Consider the following 22,195-nt stretch of genomic DNA (forward strand, 5'->3'; position numbering starts at 1 on the left):
CGTATACATGGACAAGTACATCAGTATTCTGTACAGCATGCCCTTACGGGACCGCTTGAGCCCCTTCTGTGCCTCCTCCCGACTGCTACTCACTCCCCTTCCGAGAAGAAGAAAAAGGCAGCTATTGTTCTGATTTCACATACTAATCATTAGTTTGCCTGTTTCATTAGAATTTTAAACCTTTGATTTCACATTCATGATTTGTGGGAACGAGAGCTCTTTCCAACTCAAGTTGTGTCCAGGTAACATTCAGTAGGATAGATCTCCTGGCTTGTCCCATCGGGAACCTGTGTGTAACACCTTTGGGACTTGTGGCGCGGGCGTGTCTCCTGCTGGCCAGAGTTCTGTGTTCTTAGCTGAGTCCTTCCCCCCGGGTGCTGGTGCCCTTCGTGTGTTCCCTTTCTTTTACCTGTAATGTTATGTAAATAGTCTCTCTGTTCTTGTCCATGTATTGAGGCTTTATTGTGCTGGATTTAAAATGTTTTGTGTAGTATAATTTGTTGAGTTTTTTGGCTGTTGGAGGTGGCTCAGGAAGGCCGTGAAGCTAGTTATGCCTCAGGCATCCTTGGCCTCTTTACTGAACCCAGTGGATTTATTTATTTAATTTAATTTATTTTATTTTGTGTTTCTTTGTTTTGTTTTATTTTAAATTTTTTAAAATATTTATTTGTGTGAGATAGAGAGAGAGAGAGAGAGAGACGAACAAACAGACGGCGTGAGCAGGGAAGGGTCAGAGAGAGAGGGAGACACAGAATCCGGAGCAGCTCCAGGCTCTAAGCTGTTAGCACAGAGCCCGACGCGGGGCTCGAACCTGTGAACTGCGAGATCATGACCTGAGCCGAAGTCGGACGCCCAACGGACTGAGCCCCCCGGGCGCCCCTGATGTTAGACCTCCTATGTCTTGTGCAGTTTGTATTTATTATTATGCGCAGCTTTCTTCTTTGGCTTCTTTGATAAAGCTCTTTCTTGGGTTTCTTCCTACTTCTCTGTCTTCCCTTCTTAAGTCACTTTTGTGGCCTCTCCCCCCCCACCCCCCATCCTCAAAGTGGTGATCTTGAGTTAGATCTTGTCTGTCGGGTGTGCACTTGCGCTCACCGGTGGGTGATGCCATCGGTCTTAGGATATAAGTTATTAACAATATTCTGATAACTGCCAAGTCTCTCTCTCTCGCTAAGAATTAAAAAAAAGAACACACTTATGGCCATAGGGTTTTCAAACGAAACCTACTGTCGTTTCTTTCCATCACCCCTCAAATTAACACAGCTTCCTGGTGCTGGCGGGCCGGGTCTGAGGGCCCAGAGGGGCCGAGCAGGAGCAGCCAGGGGGTCCCCGGCCGGCAGGAGGGACAGCAGAGTTTGGAAGGTGTAGACGGTGGGCAGGGGCAGACACTGTGTCTGGGAGACTCAGAAAGGAGAGGAGAGAGCAGCCGGTCTTTGATCAGGGCCTGGGGGTGGTTTGTGAGGACTGCGGTCCCGTCAGGCATCCGGGCACAGGGTGGAAGACAGACAGGGCCCAGGCGTCGCTCCCTGGTCGCGGGCTGGAGCACGCACGGGACGGCTTCCTCTGGCCCTTCTCCCCTCGTCCTTCGTGCCAGGCGGCCTGTTCTGGAGAAATCCCTAACTCCTTGGCCCGTGCAGGCTGAGCTTGGGGGTGGGCGGGGTGCAGGTCCTCGCAGGAGCAGAAGGTGTCTCGTTCCTAGATGTCCCATTTCCGAGAATGAACAGACTTGTAGCCAGTTGTTCTTCAAAGAAACCTGTTTGTTATTTTATTTTATTTTTTTTTTAAATATTTTATTTATTTCTAGGATAGAGAGAGACAGCGTGAACAGGGGAGGGTCAGAGAGAGAGGGAGTCACAGACTGAAACAGGCTCCAGGCTCTGAGCTGGCCGTCAGCACAGAGCCCGACGCGGGGCCCGAACCCACGAACCGCGAGATCATGACCTAAGCGAAAGTCGGACGCTCAACCGACTAAGCCACCCAGGCGCCCCACCTGTTTGTTATTTTAAAAAGTGGCCTGATGTTCGGTGGTCAGGCGCGGTTCGGTCTGCCGCGTGCGCTCACGGTGCCGGCGCGGCCGTCTCGCCCCCACCTGGGCCGTGGCCCCGCGTGCACGCCCCTGCCCCCCACTCTGCCCTCCCTGCCCTTGGGGCCATCCGCTGCGGGACCCTGGGCGTCTCGTTGGCTTCTGTGACGACTGTTGAACTGCCTGCGGAGTTGGGTGTCACTTCTGACTTGCCGTTTTCACCCCCACATCCCCAGGTTGGGCTGATTGATTCTTTCTGCGACGTGTCCCTGTTTTCCCTCATTATTCCCACCAGCGGCTAGTAAACGCACGCTTCCGGGATCCCTCGTATGCTGTGCTTTTTGTTTGCTTTCTGTGTCACCACTACAGTGTCGGTCTGTGCCGTCTTTCACGCTTAGCACGATTTGGTTTTGAAAATGTAAATCTTGGGGCGCCTGGGAGGCTCAGTCAGTTAAGCGTCCGACGTCGGCTCAGGTCATGATCTCACGGTCCGTGGGTTCAGCCCCGCGTCGGGCTCTGTGCTGACAGCTCGGAGCCTGGAGCTGCTTCGGATTCTGTGTCTCCCTCTCCCTGATCCTCCCCTGCTCACGCTGTCTCTCTCTGACTCTCAAAAATAAATTAAAAAAAAAAATTAAAAAAAAATGAAAATGTAAATCTTATGGTCACTTGATCTAACGCCTGTCGTCGCCCTCTGGCTCCAGGGCTTACAGGACCCTTTGCCGCCCAGAGGCCGACCTTCCTTCTGCTCCCACCCGCCCCCGGTGCAGCCGCCCGCCCAGGTCTGTCTGCGTGGGCTCCCCTGCCTGACCCTCCAGCCTTTGTCCCGTCTGAGGTGTCTCCTCTCCTTCCGGAAGCCTTTTCTGTGCCTTCGTGACGACCACGCGTCCCTTGTGCCCCTCCGGTGGCCGCGCTGTTAGCAGCGAGCACTTGCCCGCGTACCTCCGCGGGAAGGCGCGTCAGTGCCGCCAGGGAGTGGGGTTCCTGGGAACTTAGCAGAACCCGGAAGAAGATGGTTTGGTAAATTATTTAGGTGGAAGGAGGACGCCTTCGTAAAGGTGTGGGACCATCTGCCACCACAGGCAGACGGAGCCTGTCGGACACCCACGGGCTCAGGCCCTGGGGGCCCCGCGGCAGGGGTCAAAAGTGAGCTCTTGGACCCTTCACGTTGCCTGGGCGGCGCTTCCTGGGCAGGCAGAGGACACGGCCGCTCCTGCAGCAGAGGAGGGCGGGGGCCACACAGTGAGTGTTAGAAGTCACCACCTCCTGACTGGAGTGAGAAGCAGTGATGTACTTTGTGGGACCCGTGAGCAAAGTTCCCAGGGGGACGTTTGACCATAATACGCCGATTTCAGAGCTCACCCACCTCCGGTTATAAAACATGGGAAATGCAGCGGGAGGGCGATGTCTGGATAAACTGTAGAATCTTCCATAAGACCTGAGCACAGTGTTGAAGAAAATGGTCAGAGAAACACACTGTTCATCCAGGAAAAGACCGGGACCACCCTTAACTCAGAGCTCGGTGCTCCACCCACCACGGGCAGCTGTGAGCCGGGTGCTCCGCTGTCATGTGGGTACTCCGCCCGCTGCGGGCGGCTGGGAGGTGGGTGCTCCGCTGGGAGGTGGGTGCTCTGCCTGCCGTGAGCAGCTGCGAGGTGGGTGCTCTGCTGTGAGGTGGGTGCTCCACCTGCCTTGGACGGCTGTGAGGTGGGTGTTCCATTGTGAGGTGGGTGCTCCGCTTGCTGCGGGCGGCAGTGAGGTGAGTGCTCTGTCCTGCCCCGGGTGGCTGTGAGGTGGGTGCTCCGTCTGCTGCAGGCAGCTGTGAGGTGGGTGCTCCCCCGTCCCGGGCGGCAGTGAGGTGGGTGCTCCATCCGATGTGCTCAGATGAGATGCTCACATGCACGAACAAAATGCAGTTCCTTGTCTTCGTGTCTTTCCGTTTTCAGTATCTTCTTTAAAAATGCCTTAGAATAGCTATTTAAAAGTAAACCTACATTTCTTTGTTTTGAAATACAGTACGATTTAAAACCTTAGAGAAGTCTACTTTGACTTTCAGGCAAAAATTTAGGTTCATAAAAAATCTTTCAAATTTTGAGAGAAGGCAGAGCAGGAGTGATGAGCTCATGTGTGTGGGGAAGGTGCACCCGGAGAGAGAATCTTAAGGAGGCTCCATCCATGCTCAGCGCACAGTCCAACACGAAACTCCATTCCACGACCCTGGGATGATGACCTGCGCCAGAATCAAGAGTCAGACGCCCAACCGACTGAGCCACCCGGGCGTGCAAACCGCCCCCTGCCCCCTTTTTTTAAGTAGGCTTCATGCCCAGCATGGAACCCAGTGCAGGGCTTGCACTCATGATCCTGAGGTCAAGACCTGAGCTGGGATCAAGAGTTGGATGCTTAACAATCTGTCGAGCCCCCCAGGTGCCCCATTCATATTTAAATATACATAAAATTTGACTTTTGACACCCCAACATTCACTGGCATGTTGGGGTGTTAGGTCCTGGTTGCTGAAATAACACCACCTCCTTATTCCTTCGGACGTTGAGGTCTTCTCTGTCACTGACCCCCTGTTCGGTCTGTGTACCGCATTCTGGTTGTATTACACTTAGTTTTACCGTCAGGCTGAGCTCCGAGTCCGGTGGCCGGACCCCTGTTCAGGCCCCCAGCACATCCCTGCCCACCTGCTTTCTCGAGAGGGCTTGGCTCCCGCTTCTCAGAGCCCCTCCCTGCTCCCCTGCTGGTGATTTCGGTATACAGTGCACGTGTGTATTTGCTGCCAGGATTGTGTTGACTGCTTCATGGGCATATAGGTATATCCGTGTGCGTCACACTTTATAGTTTACGTCTGTGCAATCCTGCTGAATGTCAGTGATCCCTCATTAAAGCTGTTAAAAATTCGTAGATGGTGTGTACCATCAGTAGGTCGTTATTAAGCCCTGTGTCCCCAGGAGCCATCAGACTGCTCCCCCTCACCTGGTCCAGTAGGCTCCCTTGTTGGCCTGCGTCCCCTGGCCTCACCAGTCCTTTCTTCCGTCATCCTGTCTCCGTGGCAGAGCACTCTGTCCGGAAGAGACCAATCTCATGACGCCGCTGCCACTTCTGTAGGCCCTGCTACTATCCTTAGACCCCTCCGTGTACTGGAGGCGTGGCTGACAACCAGGTCGTCACACAGGTAGGCTCACGGAGCCTTCGCCCTCCGCATGCGGCGTCTGCGGGGCCACACAGGAACCCCAGCTGTCGAGGTGTATCCCCGAGGTCACAGAGGGCTTGTCACATAGACACACAGACGATGGTGTACATGAAGCCTGGTTCAGCTCAGGAGATGCCAGTGAAAAGGCACGAAGTCCTCGTGGTGCTTCTGAAGGCGAACCCTAAAGACCACAGGCTAAGGCTGACTGGCAGTACTGGCTTCACTTCCCTCTGAGCCATTGGCGAGGGACGGGCCTCCTATCTCTGCAAGTTCCGCCTACGTAGGCACCGTGGGGTCACCTGGGTGCTCAGGACCTCGCTGGAATCCAGGGTGGAAACGAGTGCTTAGAAGGGGATCATGTGGACACTTTGCTTCCCTGTTGGTTTCCTTCTGCTACAGAAATGGGAACGTTTGGGCCGTCAGGTAGCATTTTGCTAATGGATCCAGGTATATCCGTTGAATAGTTTAGAATTTATAACATGATATTCATGTTCTGTAATTTATCTGTTGGGTGAAAATTATGTGCTTAAAAGTTTTGACCAGTTTTTTTTCCCCCCCCACAGAACTCAACAAAAATCCAGTGGAAGGCTTTTCAGCAGGTTTAATAGATGACAATGACCTTTACCGATGGGAAGTCCTTATCATCGGTCCCCCTGACACACTTTAGTAAGTACCGTGGACCTAACTCTGAAGTAGCTCTCTTATTAATTGAAATATAAACTGTTTTGAAGTGAAATTATTTAGAGCAGATGGAATGGCTATAGTTAGGTGAACTCATTTGTATTAAATGATCATGTATAGGATTTTTGTGTTCTGCTCGAAACCCCAGTGTCTAAAGCCTTCTGCTTTCTTAAATATATAATAGTTTCTGAAATTTAGATGTTCTTAATAGCTGGAATAAATTTCTTACTGAAAAAATGTTTTTAAGGTGAGCTTGTATATAAATAGTGTATTTTTTTACTTGTTTCTCAGATATTGAATTAATTTTGGCAGAATAGGGGAAAGAAGATTCTTGATTGAAATGTTTCTCCGTCTTCCTTTCCCTTGTGCTTCCTGTGCCTCACCCCAGAGGGAACACTGTCATTTCAGATACTAGGTTTTACCGTGCTTTTAGCACTTTATCCGTTTGATTAAGTATAGTATTAATCTTGGAGATTTTCATACAGAACACAGTTTACACATCAGTGTCTTCATGTTGGAGAGAACTTCCAAGATCATCAATTTTAGTGACTCTTCGATTGGGAACCCCCACAATAGTGATCACAACCAAGGTGTTTTGACCCTAAAATGAACCAGTGTTTACCTTTTCCCACTTCATAAAAATGATTGTTACAGCTAATCACTTTTAGTTCATCATTATTAACAGATGTAAAGTTAGACAGCACAATGTAGTGATATCAAAAAGAGCGATAGAAGAAGAGAGATGGGATTTCTTAAATATTTTATGTCCTACATTTTATTTTAAGATGTTTTTAAATGTTTATTTGTTTTTGAAAGAGAGACAGTGTGAGCGGGGGAAGGGCAGTGAGAGGGAGACACAGAATCTGAAGCAGCTCCAAGCTCTGAGCTGTCAGCACAGAGCCCGACGTGGGGCTCGAACTCACGAACCGTGAGATCATGACCTGAACCGGAGTCGGTCGCTCAACCGACTGAGCCACCCAGATGCCCCTTCTGTCCTATATTTTAGAGTCAAAGGTCACAGTCTTATTTTCTGCTCTAAATGTTTGCAGACTAACTTAAACTTACTAATATTTAATGGATATTTTTTTACTAATATCTAACTATTATTATGATTATTATTTTAGCAGCAGGTTAGAAGTTTATTAGTATAAGATGAGGAAGGAAGAAGAGTAGGAAAGCGCTCTTTACAGAGAGGGGACGTTCGAGAGCAAACGCCTGCGGCTGTAGGCCCTTGTTTTGTAAGGTTCTGGCTGCCCCTTCCCTGTGCCCCTTCCCAGGTCCCACTTACTGGCCGGAGAGCTCGGGGTGCTGCGTGTCCATTCTGTCAGGTGTCTTTGGTCTAATTCTGAGCGAAACCTGAGGGGGAGTAGGCGGGGCCTGTTACGTCCTTAGGAGGAGTCTTACCCGTGGTGNCTGTGGCCACACACTCCCGGCGTTGTTCCAAAACACAGCTTTTCCCACCCGGGGTCCCGGGTCCTGACCTTTCCCTCTCTGCCTGCTGAGTCCCATCCTTTCCTGTCATGTTCCCCCCTTTGAACACGTGACTCCTCACTGCCGTTAGGAATCGGGACAACGACCCATCTTAACTGCCTCCTGATGTAAGGGGGCGATGGCTGGGGTACCGCGGTCAGGGCAGGGTCGGGGGTCGATCCAGGGTCCGAAGTGCTGGGAGGTGGTTGGAACCTCTGGGCTAGCAGAATGTTCTCGGGTGTCTTATTTTTCTGGCACATCGACGGGCTTCTACAGCTGACGTACGGAGTGTCCGACTAACAAGCATTAATATTCCAACGGCAATGCCTCCCGGGGAGGAGGCCGCACCAAGGAAGGGAAAGACGCCCTGTCACCGTCCCTGAAGTCCCTGACGTGCCTGGTCATTCGCTCTAACTTCACGATAGTTTCCCTCCCTCTTCCGTATTTATTTGGATCTTGTGATATTGTTGGTTAGAATAACTAAGCGTTTTAACTAGGTTTTGGTTCTCGGTCCTCACGTCTCCCTTTGGCTGTCCAGTTTCCAGTGCCCACCGGAGCGACTCCACAGGGAGTGTCTAACTTTACCCCGAGGGGAGATTGCTCCCCGGTATCCAGATCAGCGCGAGTTCAGGCGCATGTTTACCCGTCCCGGAGCCAGCAGCGCGGTTGGCCCTAATTCAGTCATGATGTCCCTTTCTGGCAAGGGCGTGGGGCGCTGACGTGACCAAACGAGAGTGCGGGGGGGAAAGTCTCCCCGTTTGCACCCCGGTGGCCGAGAGAACAACTTAGTCACGAGTTTTCTGGAGACGCCCCAATAGTTACGCTGCATCTGGGTGCTTGGAGGGAGTGGAAAGGCGGACAGAGAAGCCGGCTCTGGTGTCAAGGAGGAAATCAGCTGGTTTTCCCTCTGTTTCCAGAGTTACCCGAGGCCCCGGGTATCTGTTCCTTCAGGGACGCCGGCTAACTGAGCCCTCGCAGGTTGGGGTCCCCACGGGCATTCGGATCTCGAGTGACTGTCTCCACACAAGGGGCCTGGCTTCCGGGGTTTCCACTTCCGTTGTCCCCGCAGAACATTATTGTTTCCAGGGCCCGGAATGGCCGCGTATATGGCACTTGGTGCCAGGACTTCGGGGAGTCTGCAGCCTTAGATTTCTTGTAAGCCTCCTTTCCTGTTTTTACTCTTCTCTTAATCTTGGCTGTAATATACCCAATTGGCAGCTCGTAATAGCTCCTCCAGGGTCCCTTCCCAGCCATCAGCCAATTTTTGCAGTTTTCTCCAAATATCTGGGGCTGATTGAGTGATGAATTTGTCCTTCAGAATTGTCTTCGCCTCAGAGGTCGTAGGGGAGATAGCCTTATATTTAATGAGAGCCTCCCTTAACTTTTCCAGGAAGGCTACCAGGGCTTCATCCTGTGTCTCTATGATAGTGGCTATTTTAACGTAATTTAAGGGCTTAACCTTCTTCTTCTTCTTCTTCTTCTTTTTAATGTTTTATTTATTTCTGAGAGAGAGAGAGACAGAGACAGACAGTGTTGAGCAGGCGAGGGTCAGAGAGAGAGGGAGATACAGAATCTGAAACAGGCTTCAGGCTCTGAGCTGTCAGCACGGAGCCTGACGCGGGGCTTGAACCCATGGACCATGAGATCATGACTTGAGTTGAAGTCGGACGCTTAACCGACTGAGCCCCCCACGCGCCCCTCTTTTATCTGTCCTAAATCTTACGATGAAAAAGGTACTTGTAACCTTATCGTGGTGGTGCCTCGCTGTGTTTCTGCTTCCGCCGCTCCTGCTTCCTGTAGGGGAAACGCACCTGTTAGGTTCCGGGGAGGGCCTGGGTAAGGTGGGCAGCAGGGTGCACAGGGCACGTTTTTAAGTCTGGCTGTGTAGATCGCGGACCTGAGGAGAGGTTGAGGTGAAAGTCTTCCCTTCCTCCTTCTCTGGGTCTGCTTGGGGTACAGGCGAGGGGCCCTTAGTTTCCCCCTCCCTGGTTGGGGGAACCCTTGGAAAGCATCGCCAGTAGACCAGGATCGACCTCACACAAACCTCGATTTTCTCTTAAGGCCCGAAAACACTGAACACAGGGGCTTGGCCCCATTTCCCCTCGCATTTGCAAATCAAGTCCAGTTGTAGGGCCGTATCGTAGTTGATATTTCCCTCTGGTGCCAGGTTTCCTCCTCCAGTCCGTACTGGGGCCAGGCCTCGGTGCAAAAAGAAAATGAGTCGCTTTTTCTTCAGGGTTTGTGGATCAAAATCATCCCAATGTTTCAAAATGCGTCCCAAAGCGGTATTGGCCTCGGTGTGGGAATTTCCCATCTAGAGGAAAAAGACGGAGAGGCACCCCTTATCTCAGTTTCCTGTATCTGGGCAGGGGAGCCTCACCTCCCGGCCCTGCAGTTTGGCCGGGTTGCGACTGGCAGCCAGAAGCCCTGTCAGTCTGTCAAACGCTGGGATTAGTCACTCTTACCCAGGCTCGACCCTGCTTCCGAGAGCCGACCTGTGTTCCCTGGTTTCTCCGACCACTCCATTCCCGCCAGGCGGTATGGACCGTGGCCCAGCGAGACTCCCCTGGTTGTAAAAGGACACGCTAATTTTATTTTGGCGCAACAGTAATTTTATCGATCATCGGCCATTGTGGGAGGCTAAAAGGGCTAAAGACGAGGTCTATTCCCCTGCCTTTTCCAGCAATGCCCAGATGTGTCCCAGCTGTGTGGGTGTCTGTTTTCAGCACACCCCGGGCCCCACGTATCCCAGCAAAAGCCCTTCATATGTCGTGGTCGTCCGTCAGTGGGCACAGGCATCCGTTCCTCTCCACAACGCCAGTGGAGCATTTGGAGGCCGGCACCGGGGGTATTGACGGCATTGCCATTGTTGTCTCAGTCTTTGGATCAGAGGAGAGGCAGTTTTACTCTTAACCCAGTGTACTTTTTTTTTTTATTTTTTTTTTATTTTTTTTTTAAATTTTTTTTTTATTTATTTCTAGGAGAGAGAGAGNAGATCATGACCTAAGCGAAAGTCGGACGCTTAACCGACTAAGCCACCCGGGCGCCCCAACCCAGTGTACTTTTAAAATCCGTTCGTTTTAACCTTAGTCCGCCCATCCCGACCACACATAAAATTCCTTTTCAGAGATTTCCCTTCACAAACCTACAACTTCCCTTTGCATTCAGATTTTGTCCCAAGCCATTTTTCTCCAAATAAGCAAACAAATTACTTTATTTTACCCTCCAATAGAAATGTATTTCTATTCCTTATCTTTCGTATACATCGCCTACTTTTCTACATACAGAGCTGCTTTCCTTATTCCCATCAGTCGTAACTACACTTAGCAGAATTTTAACTCTTAGAAACCATAGTCTCCAGTGAAAACTTAGTAACCAGTTGTAACCTGTCACACCAGAATTCTTTGGATGCCAAATTCATGAACCACTTAAGCACAAAACGTGTTTACCAATAGACCCAAATAGCCTTAGTTTCCCTGCAATAAGAAGTCAAAAGCGCAAACCTACGTTCAGTAGTCAGTGCTTTAGCACTCCATTCTATTTGGAAGAGACCTAGGTGTCCAGTGAATTCAATCCCATTTATCATGCAAGCAAAACTTTTTTATAAAGTTTCAGGTTACCAAAGACTGAAGGGTATCTTCACAATTACCTATGAAAACTTTGAGACAGAATTAACCACCATTTTACATCATCTATTTTGCTAACTAGGTGGAACAGAGATAACACGAACTTACTTGACCTTCAGGAAACCTAGATAGAATAAAAAGTTTTATATTTTATACTGATAAACAGGTTCGTCTCAAACCAACAAACTTAAAACTAGCCAAAACCTCGAATAAGTTCCTCCTGCCTCCACCTAAAAGTCAGTTCGTTCCCCATGTCAGTTTTTATCCGGAGCACCAGTGGGGACATCTGAAGTGGGTGGTCCGAGTGGGTGCTCTTTGCTCCTTCACAGGAGGGTGGGAGGAGGAGCCGGTGGTGCCTGGGACGCTGAGGGTGGTGTAGGGACCAGTCTGTAGGCTGCACCCACGGAGGCGCAGAAACAGCAGGAGGGAGGGGCGGCCAGGACGCCTGGAGGCAGATAAAATCCCAGGGGACAGACAACAAGACGTCTCTTCGTCCTAAAGCCTGTCCGCTTAGACAGTTGAGCAGATGCAGATTTTTTTTTTTTTTTCCCCACCAGCAAGTAGAAGTGGGGAATCTGTGTCAGGCCAGAGAGGACAGGGAAGTTCCCCGAAACAAAAGGAGTTTTGGCAGCTGCTTGAGAATATTCCTTACAGTCCCCGTCTTGAGGTAGACGAGGCAGAGGCAGTTGGCTGTAGTTTCCATCTGCATCTTGTGAGAGCTTGCCAGAGTCTTGTCTCCCATCACCGCCGTGCGCCTCAGGGGCAGGAGGAGGGGGGTGAGCCCAGAAGGCGTGACGTAAGTCCTGCTCTCCGCTCCTCAAGAGGTGTTTGAAAATGGAAGGTAAAAAACGGGAACGTGGGAGGCGAGCCATGCCAGAGTGTCAGAAGTGGAGGCAAGTAGAAGGCCGCCTTCCACCGTAGTTGGGAAACCTGTGAGGAGGACCCTTTGGAGGGCACCCAGATCACCCCTAGGAGGATGTGCGATGGATCAGTCCCGGGCTTCTCCACTGTTTCCCAAAGGGAGAGGCTGACCGAGGAGAATTCTACCAGGTACCCAAGTGGGCGGACAGGGATCAGGTTCTGCCGAAGGCCTTCAGGCATCCACCAAAGACTAGCCTTGGTCAGGACCCGTCAGTTACTGTTTGGCCTCCCTTGATTCCCGTGTATCCAGGCGTTTTTCTCGGAAGGAAATTGGGGCTCCACCACACCAGCGTTCCCAATGATGTTGGGGATCAGCTGGGGGGAGACCCAAGGAGCCAGTCACCGGAGACTTGAGAATGGCAGTCATGCTATTCACTCTTCACTGGCCGAGCGGTGCCCGTTGTTTGTTTGAGAGCTTTCTTTAGGATGGAAAGAAAAGGGGGCGGTGCCAACTGCTCTTTACTTAACAGTTTGAAGACGTTGATGTCCCGGATGAGCCGCCAGAGAAGTGTTGGAGCATTTCTTATCTCAGTACCTGGGATTTGTTGTCTCGCTGCTTCGAAGAATGAAGAGGTGGACACAGTGAGCAGCAGGCCAGAGTTCATGAGGGTGTAAGCTCAGAAAAGAAGTACAGTAGGAAACCTCTCTTTACAGAGAGGGGAAACTCGAAACTGAATGCCCAGTATTTAATGCTTTATAAGATGGATTGTGAGTGGCTAGTTCAGGTTCCATACTGTTTTCATTTTTAAAATTTAAAAAAATTTTTTATTTTTAAACGTTTATTTTTGAGACAGAGAGAGACAGAGCACAGGCCGGAGAGAGGCAGAGAGAGAGAGAGGGAGACACAGAATCTGAAACGGGCTCCAGGCTCTGAGCTGTCAGCACAGAGCCCAATGTGGGGCTCAAACCCATGGACTGCGAGATCATGACCTGAGCTGAAGTCGGGCACTTAACCGACTGAGCCACCCAGGCGCCCTTCTGTACTGTTTTTAGAAGTGGGGGTTTTGGGACACAATGCAGTGACCTTTTCAGAGCTAGAGGAACACCTGAGGAACAGAGCAGTGGGTCTGTGTCCGAGTTTCTTGGGGACTATGCTTCCTCACTCAGCTGTGGTCCTTTTTTTAAGTTTATTCATTTGTTTTCATAGAGGCAGAGAGAGAATCCCAGGGAGGCTCCGTGCTGTCAGTGTGGAGCCTGAAAGGGGGCTCTGTCCCGTGAACTGCAAGATCATGACCTGAGCTGAACTCAGGAGTCAGGTGCTCAACCGACTGAGCCCCCCAGGCGGCCCCAGAATGTTACCCAAAGGGTGAAGAAGGGGGTAGTTCCTTTTTTTTTAATTAAAAAAATTTTTTAAATGTTTATTTTTGAGAGAGAGCACAAGTGGAGAAGGGGCAGAGAGAGGGACACACGGAATCTGAAGCAGCTCCAGGCTCTGAGCCATCAGCACAGAGCCCAACACCAGGCTCAAACCCATGAACTGTGAGATCATGACTCGAGCCAAAGTCCGACACCCAGTTGACTGAGCCCCAGGCACCCCTTAGGGTAGTTTCTTCTTAGTTTGAGGTATTTTATAGGGAGTGTAGAAACTTGTTTTTCCTGGAAGCTCTCTGGCAGACGGGGTCTTGTCTCTCTCAGAATTAAGCCACTTGCTCATTTCTTCCCAGTAACTGGTTAAGATGAGGGAGATCGCCACAATTGGTTTAGAGGAGTTATTCTGGGATGGAAGAGATTTTGAAGTGTTAATAGATAGGGTAAGAATTAACTGGGACGGAGGGGCACCTGGGTGGCTCAGTTGATTAAGCGTCTGACTTCGACTCAGGTCACGGTCTCACAGCTGGTGCGCTGGAACCCCGCGTCGAGCTCTGTGCTGACAGCTCAGAGCCTGGAGCTGCTTCCGATTCTGTGTCTCCCTCCCTCTCTGCCCCTCCTCTGTTCATGATCTGTCTCTCTCTGTCTCAAGTATAAATTAACCCTAAAAAAATTTAAGAATTAACTGGACGGATATTCTGGCAAAGGTAATGAGAGGTGGGGGTAAATGGAAGGGGAGCCACAGATTAATCATTTCATAGGGGGAACAGACTGTAATCGGGCCTAGAAGACAGGGGGTGGGGTCTGGGGTGTAGCAACAGTAAAGTTGAGCGTATGGAACTTCAGGAAATGAGGGTGGAGAGGGAGCTGAGGTCTAGTTGAAGTTGATAAACGCTGCTAAAGAGTGTGGATTTGTCTTCTGTCCTGATGATAAAGCATAGCCATTGAGGAATTTGATACCAGGAGTTGCCAGTTAGGAATTTGATGCACATTCTAAAATAGAAGCCTAAGCATTGTAACTTCGGGATTGCAGATTGTATTTAACTTCAGTTTACTTGCATTTTATTTCTGCAACAGAAATTTGTTTTCCACAGGGTTACTGTAAAACTTTTGTCAGTCGGTGGGAGAGCTGGGCTGGGAGTCGGGGCTGAGCCGGACAGCAGCAAGGAGATGCACGGCCTTTGTCCAGACGGCAGAGTGCTAGCGAGTGCGGGGGCCGAGGGCAGTCCCTGAGGAGGGCCAGGCAGATTAGCCAGGAAGGGGAAGGAGAGGAAAGTGTGTTCAGAAGTCAGCTCCCTAAACTGTTACCCGGTACCAAGAATCAAGTATTTCATGGTGAGTGTTGGTTGAGCAGCGTGGAGAGCATGGGCGCCATCTTGCAGTTGTTGGGGGCCGTCTCTTGTGTGGGGGTGCCCAGACCTCAAGTGTAGATCACTGCCCACGGAGAGACACCGAGGCTGACAGGGGGCATGTAGGGTTGGAAGTAAGTTAATGTGGACTTAGATGGTGCCTAACCCTAACTGGACAACTCAGTACTTGCTAGACCATTCTTCGTGTACTGACAGGAAGAGTTAACAACATACTACAGTTTTTTAGACGCTCTTGTGTTATTTTTATGTGGCATCATTAGCCTTCCCTTAGTCACTAGAGGGCGCTGCGCACTGCTCAGTGACTAACGCACTCGGGCTTTCTGTAGGATTGAGTGATGCCATGATTTAGCCGTTATATTTATCTTTCTGTTAGTGTTCTGTGCATTAATGAGTCTGCCTGGTGATGTTCAGGGTAGCCTGTCTAGGCTGTCTTTCTGTGAAGGACACTGAGGCTGGCGTGCTGTACCTGCTCGGTTTTAGCCTGCTGGGTATCAGCCATGTCCACAGAATGGGAGACTCCAGGGAAGGGTGGAGGCAGATTTGTGGAGGACGTCAGGAGACTTGGATATCACCACGTAACTTTAAATTTTATACATTTGTGTGAATGTGCACCTTTTATTACCTCCTACTGTCTTTGTGTTGCGTCAGCACCAGCTGGTGTGTTCAGAGAGCGTGCTTTATTTTATTCCTCACCGCTGGCAGTGGTGTGGAAACTTGGTGGAATATTAAGATCATGTGTATTTTGTCGCAGTGGGTAGGGGACCTGACGGGGCTCTGGGTAATCTTACCTTATGGCAGAGCACACGCCTTGTGTCCTGCATGAGCGTTCAGAAGGCACGAACCTGGTGCTGCTCACCTGGCAGCTGATGGGTCAGCGGCCGTGCCACGGCAGCCATTGCTCAGCGCTCAGGATCAGGGGCTCTGGGGCCTTTGTCTGTCTCCTCACCTCTGCCCCTTTCATCGGCTGTGTGACTTTGAACAGTTATGCAAACTTTGTGTTAGCGGTTTCATTTTTAGGGTAAAAACCCTATGCCTGAGAAGTGTTTGGAATGGTCAGTGTTCTGTGGCTTGTAATCGCAAAAAACTGGAAGCAGTCAAGTATCTTACGAGTGTGGTAAATTGTGGAACGTGGCACATAAATGAACAAGAAACCTGTATCAACAGGAGTGTTTTTATAAGAACAGTGTTGAGCGAATTTAAGACGACAGCATACGTGTATCGTTTACATAAAGTAAACGTGGCAGAATGCAAGGATCTGACAAAATGGAACAATGAGATCTGGTCCTGATAAGATTTTTATAATTTAGTACAAAACAGTAAGTGGGGCTAATGGAAGAAACGTCATCTAGGGGTAGGGTTCTCAGCCCTTTCAAATGTGAGACTCTTCTGGGTTGCAGACTTGTTTCATAACATGCTGACGATTGTACTGATTCTCTTCATCAGTATCTGTGATGAAGAGAATATATAATGGAAGGGGAGAAGTTTTTAATTTGTTGATGCTTTTTAATAAACTGTCCTTTTACTCATCACAGTAACATCTTTGCATCTTTGAAAAATAGTGAGTATGTGACATTAATGTTTAGTTTACAATATTTTGTACCTTGGGGGTTTGCACTCCTCTTTGCTAGTTCGGCTCTTTGCGGGAAGTTTGCACCCACAAGCTAGGACCATGGAGCTCAGGTTTTAAAAAAACGGGTAGGATTCTTTCTATAGGTGAAAGATGTGAAGGAGTCCAGCTGTAGGAGAAAACCTGTAAGGGTTTTACAGTAACGTGGGGTTATTGGTTCAGAATGGGAGTGACCTGTAGACAGAGTGAAAATTGTGTGCTTTAAACCTTTGGGGTTAATTCTGTTCATAAAACTTGACATTTTAAAGATTAAAAATAATTTAAGAGACAGTTTTTCATGGTAGGGATTCCAGTGAGCTAATGTAAAGCGGATCTGATCAGTCAAGATTAGGGGACGTAGCAAAGCTGCCTTAGCACCGAGGAGGAGCCTTGTCAGTGGAATCAAGTGTGGGGCTTTGTGGCAGCTCTTTTCATGTCCTTTTACAAAGATTCTTGGATGTTTTCTGCGTTTGCTCCTTTCAAACTGGCCTCCCCCCTACCCCCTGCCACAACCCATAATCGGAAATATTTTACATCATGACCTGACGTATACTTAAGTGCAGACATTTAGGGAGTAAAAACACACATGTAGATTACTTACGTAAAACAGACTATTTGAGAAAAGCGCCTGTGTTTTCTGTTCAGTTTTTTTATGTCATGAAAGAGAACTGGTTAGTAACTCACTTGATTGGTTTTGTAGCCCCGGTTTGAAGAGCGAGTGCATAGGGTTAGCAGTTCTGGCACTAGCTCTGGCCGGTCCACGGTCNGGGCGTCCCAGCCTCTAGCCTGCAGCTTTCCCCCTTCGATGAATCATTCTAAGTTACGAAAATGGAGGCCATGCGGCAGGCATAGAAGTTGTCATACTCTTCCGTCGTAGCCCTGGGCGTCTGTACTGCATTCAGTCTGGTTTTCTTACAGGGCCCCCGAGGCGATGTCCCTTCTTTCTCTTGGCGAGGCCCCTCCCCGCGTTTTCTTCCGGCCGCTCAAGTGCTGGTCTTCTCACACCTGCGTGTCTTCTGGCAAACAGATTAGTTTCTGCCCCTCCTTTTAAAAGCCTTTCATTTGTGCTGTTTCCCCAGCTAGTTATCCCGTTCTTTAACTGTGGAACTTTTCAAATTGTCCTGCCCTGGGGCGCCCGGAGGGCTCAGTTGGTTAAGGGTGCCGACCACGACCACGTTGGGCTCTGTGCTGGCAGCTCGGAGCCTGGAGCCTGTTTCAGGTTCTGTGTCTCCCTCTCTCTCTGCCCCTCCCCCGCTCATGCTGCCCCCCCCCCTCAGAAATAAATAAAACAGTAAAAAGATTAAAAACAAAAAACAAAAAATGGCCCAGCCCCTCACGCTTGTCCTTTCCCGCCCCGTTGTCTCTGACCCTTCGCGGCGACCTGCCCGCTGTTGCCGCGGCTGCCTCACCACGGTCGGTCTCTGGGCCGGGGGCCCACTGGCCTCTCCTGGGGACTCAGTGTTTGGTGTGGATGATCTGGCTCTCTGTCGTTAAGCCCTCCCCCAAATCCTTTATGATCAAAAAAAGGCAATAAAAATCAGCACTTGCTTGTAGTTAAAAATTCAGTCTATACTGAAGTGCACAAACCAGTAAGTAAAAGACCCCGTGGTCCTGTGCCCAGACTTGACCACAGCTGTGTGTTGCTGTCATGTTCACATACAGTTTTCTATTTGTATATAAACAGATCCCCATTTTTTTCTTCTTTCTTTTTTTGTTTTTGTTTTGTAATGTTTATTTTTTTAAATTTTTATCTTTTTTTGCAAATAGCTTATTGTCAAATTAGTTTCCACATAACACCCAGTGCTCATCCCCACAAGTGTCCTCCTCCATGCCCATCCCCCCTCCCCCCCCATCCATCAGTCCTCAGTTTTTGTCAGCATTCAAGAGTCTCTCATGGTTCACCTCCCTCCCTCTCCCCCACCATTTCCCCCCTTCTTCTCCCCCTTGTTCCTCCGTTANGAGCTCTTTCGTTTTGTCATTTTAGTTAGCTTTCTGGCTCTTGTTGGTTTTAAAGACCTTTTAATGCTCTCTGCACCTATGAGGGCTGGTATATCCAAGAGGACTTTTTGACTGCCCAGTGCCTATCCTTTCAGAGAGTGTTTTTTGAATGGTATCTCTTGGTCTCTCTTGTTGGGACCTTGGTTAATTTATTTTCCTATTCGTAGTGATATTTGGGACTCTCAACCTTGTGTACTCTGGCTTGTTTCTTGAGGTAGCTGTTAGAAGGCTTTCTCAGTGGATTCTGCGTCCTTTTTCTCCCAATCTCTCAGGTTTCGTAAGGTTTCCGGTGGCTTCAGATCTTTTCCATGTGATGTACGGGCGCGAGTGCATGTGTTGGAGCTCCTTACTTCTCCGCCATCTTGCCCCCTCCTCCTGTAATCCCCATTTTTTTCTTCTTGAGGACAAATGGGCCTATAGTAGATACTTGGTTTTTTAAAAATTGAGTATTAGAGGGGCGCCTGGGTGGCTTAGTCGGTTAAGCGTCTGACTTTCGCTTAGGTCATGAGCTCGCGGTTCGTGGGTTCGAGCCCCGCGTCGGGCTCTGTGCTGACTGCCAGCTCAGAGCCTGGAGCCTGTTTCAGTCTGTGACTCCCTCTCTCTCTGACCCTCCCCTGCTCACGCTGTCTCTCTGTCTCTCCTAGAAATAAATAAAAAATATTAAAAAAAAAAAAAAAGATCCTGTTTTAAAAAAAAAAAAAATTGAGTATTAGATTGGTCCTGTCGTTCCAGTAGTTATTACCGATATTTTGCTTGATCCTTTTTTCTGCCCCCAAATGGTAAGCGCTGGGAGGAAAGCCGTGATCTCCAAGGTCTTCGTCCTTGTTTTGTTGTTGTACGTGGAACGGCGCCTCACACAGATAGCTAGTCAGCGTATATTTGTTCAGTGAACGAAAACCATTTAAGGAGCTGAGAATTCCACTTCTCCCTGATCTGAAACAAACATGATGACGTGGCGCAGCCCTGACGGAGCGGGCACGGGCGGCGGGTGCAGACAGCCGTGGGGTAAGGGGGGGGCCGGTGAGCTAGAGGACACGGGTGGTTAGGGCCTGCGAGTGAGGTAAGGCCTTCGTCAGCACTAACGTTTAACTGAGTTCTAAATGGTGACGCGGGGAGAAGAGTGTTTGAAAGGGAGGAAATGGCCAGGACTCATGACCTACGACCAACTCGATCTCACTGCTTTCTTGTTGCGTATGCCGCTCCTCGTCCCGTTTCAGCAAGTCTTCAAAACCTGTCCTTAAGTAAATGGCACTGACAGGGCTGCGCTAACCCAGCGATCATTGCCCGCCATGTGCTGTTCAGATGAAATAAAACTAAGAATTCAGCTCCTCGGTTGAAGTCGCCGTGCGTCAGGTGGCTGGTGGCACCGTGGTGGTCACCGTGCCCGTGGACGGCCTGCAGCGTGCACAAAGCTGTACCGCACGGCTCTGCGGTGGCAAGCCGCTGGCGCACAGGCGCCTTGAGAGGCTCTACACTTTGTTCACTGCTGTTAGTGTCTGACAGGTAAAGGATGAAGAAATATTTGCTAGATGATGAGATGAATAAATGGATAGGTGAACAGAAGGTCAGCACATCTTTCCACGCAGGGAACAACATATCACGTGTGTGAGTTCTAGACGGGCAAGGGCTCGCGGTGCGTGAAGGACGGCGGGAGGTGCGGCTGCAGCAGCCGAGAGTGGGCGTTGGAGACCTGTGTGGGGACCCCACAGGCAAAGCCCCCCCTCTGGGTATGGATTCAGGTGCAGTGGGGGGGGGGGTGGAGGGTTGTTAGCGTGGCAGTAGTGGGACCTGCTAGGGACGCCTGTCGTGAGCCAGAGATTTCTTTCATTTTCCTTGCTTTCTGAGAGTTCAGTAGGGTGGTAGGTGTGACCGTCTCTTACACTGACTGAGTAAGCAAACTGCTTGAGATGCAGGTTATTGATTCACTTCATTTATACGGTAGCACTGGTGCCCTCGTTTCATGTGTGTTGTGATCGTTGCCTACTGATAAGCAGGAACTTATAGGCAAGAACTTGTTTTTGTTTTTCTTCCAGTGAAGGTGGTGTTTTTAAGGCTCATCTCACTTTCCCAAAAGATTACCCCCTCCGGCCTCCCAAAATGAAATTCATTACAGAAATCTGGCACCCAAACGGTAAGTTTACCTAAGCATTACTTTTACTTTTACATTTGCGCATGTGACGGCCTGCCGCTGAGCTTTTTGAGGTCAATGAGAGAGATGTCGTTCTCCATGCAGTCACTTTGGGATTTTTGTACTGAGTTCACTGTGTTCATTATGCACGTGGCCTTGTATTAGTTCGTTTAGGACAGCAGGGGAATCGACCGCGTAGAGAGAATGTTTATTTACTGAGTTTCAGCTCCTTTTGAGACTCCTGACGCTGCAAACCAGAGGCCGGCTTACTGGGTGGCGCTCAGCATGGGTAGAGCCCGACGATTGAGGAGGTCATTTCCTCAATATGGGTGACCCATTGTCCGTTACAGAGAGGACTAATTAAACCTCGATTTAAAATTTCTATTTCTCATCTTCGGTCTTAGACCGTGGGCAGTTCTTAACTTTTACCTGTATTCTCTCTCTTTTTTTAAATGTTTTTTTATTTATTTCTGAGAGAGAGAGAGAGAGAGAGAGAGAGAGAGAGACAGTGTGAACAGGGGAGGGTCAGAGAGAGAGGGAGACACAGAATCTGAAGCAGCTGCAGGCTCTGAGTTAGCTGTCAGCACAGAGCCTGACGCGGGGCTTGAGCCCATGAACCATGAGATCATGACCTGAGCCGAAATCGAACGCTTAACTGACTGAGTCCCCCAGGCGCTGCTTACCTGTATTCTCTAGCTGTTGAAAAGGAAGCGTCCCGCCTGCCTCGTAAGGTGACCGGCGGGGTCAGGAAAAGTGATACTCTGTGTTTTCACCTTTGGAAGCATCCGGTCCTGCTGGGCCTGAAACGTGGTGACACTGACTTTTTTACCCAAAGATGTGTTACCATTTAAAATTCACTTTGCAAGCCGAAGCTTTGGCTGGTAAAGTGCATTTGTGCACAGGCTCCCCTGAACTTGGGCCCTGTTGTGGTGACAGGCTGGCAGGCGTCTCTTTGTGAGTTGTTGGGTTTTTGTTTTTGATGGCTGTGCCGATCTGCCTTCTGCTTCTCATGGGACTTCCCATCGCCAGGACGAGAAACTAGGTTAGTCTCCGCAAAAATCCGTGAGCCAGGAATGAATGGATGAACGAAGGCTTTATTCCTCTGCTATGGACTGTGTGCTCGAAGTCGGTGGCTTGAGAAATGGACGGTCTTAGGAGAGACTCGAGGTGGTGGACGGAAAGCTCGTGGGAACGGGGCGGGGGGCTGATGTATTTCATGGCGTCTGAGGCAGCGGTGAGCATGTCTGGTGGAATGTGCTGGGCCGGCCCCGCCCGCCTGCGGACACGTGAGGCGACCACGTCCGCCTCGTGTTGCGTCGATGCCTCGGTGCTTCTTTCCCGGCTTCTGGGTTGTCACTTTCTCTTACCTTCACTCGAATCATTTGGGGTGTAACAGGCAGTCTCTGCGCCTGTTTCAGAAGAGTATGTGACGCAGCTCTGAGTGTCGGCTGCACACACATCAGCTGTGTGACCGTAGGTGAAGGCTCTTTGAGCCTCAGTTTCCCTGTGAGGGCACACGCCGGCAGCACGCGGGACTTGTGAGGCGGGCAGAGCTGCGGCCCGGCCGGCCTGAGAGGGCGGCTGCTGACATGCCTGTTTCGGGTGGAAGAGACTTCATTTCGGGGCCACGAGGGGGAAGGTGCTAGCGAGATGCTTGACGCTTGACTGGAGAGAGGAGGTGCTGTGTGAAGAAGGGCACCCGAGGTGCAGGGGCCCTTGCGAGTGAGGGGGGCCCGGCTGGCTCTGGAGATGGAGGTAGATGGTGAGGGGCTGCGTGCCCTGCTGCAGGGTGTCCGGGCCTGCGTGGGGCAGCCGCGCGGGTAGAGGGCTCAGGGGTGCTTCGTGGGGAATGGGATTTTTAAAAAAATGTTTT

General features: G+C 50.2%; 1 protein-coding gene across 3 annotated transcripts in view; it reads left to right on the forward strand.

The window, feature by feature from the left end:
- The window catches only part of UBE2G1 (ubiquitin conjugating enzyme E2 G1), a 75,960-nt gene that overhangs the window by 31,103 nt on the left and 22,662 nt on the right, over window positions 1-22,195 (forward strand). For 2 of the 3 annotated variants that reach the window (XR_013330835.1, XM_077746576.1), the window contains exons 1-3: window positions 5,637-5,661; window positions 5,778-5,880; window positions 20,228-20,325. Coding sequence is in view for 2 of the 3 variants with exons in the window: in XM_077746576.1 (XP_077602702.1) it covers window positions 5,652-5,661; window positions 5,778-5,880; window positions 20,228-20,325 (211 nt within the window). In the remaining variant the exon portion in view is untranslated. Of the gene's footprint in view, window positions 1-5,636; window positions 5,662-5,777; window positions 5,881-20,227; window positions 20,326-22,195 lie in introns of those variants that run through there. The other variant, XM_077746577.1, reaches the window with a different exon arrangement.

This window comes from Crocuta crocuta, unplaced genomic scaffold, assembly GCF_008692635.1.
Source record: "Crocuta crocuta isolate KB4526 unplaced genomic scaffold, BGI_CrCroc_1.0 scaffold139, whole genome shotgun sequence".
Lineage (NCBI taxonomy): Eukaryota > Metazoa > Chordata > Mammalia > Carnivora > Hyaenidae > Crocuta > Crocuta crocuta.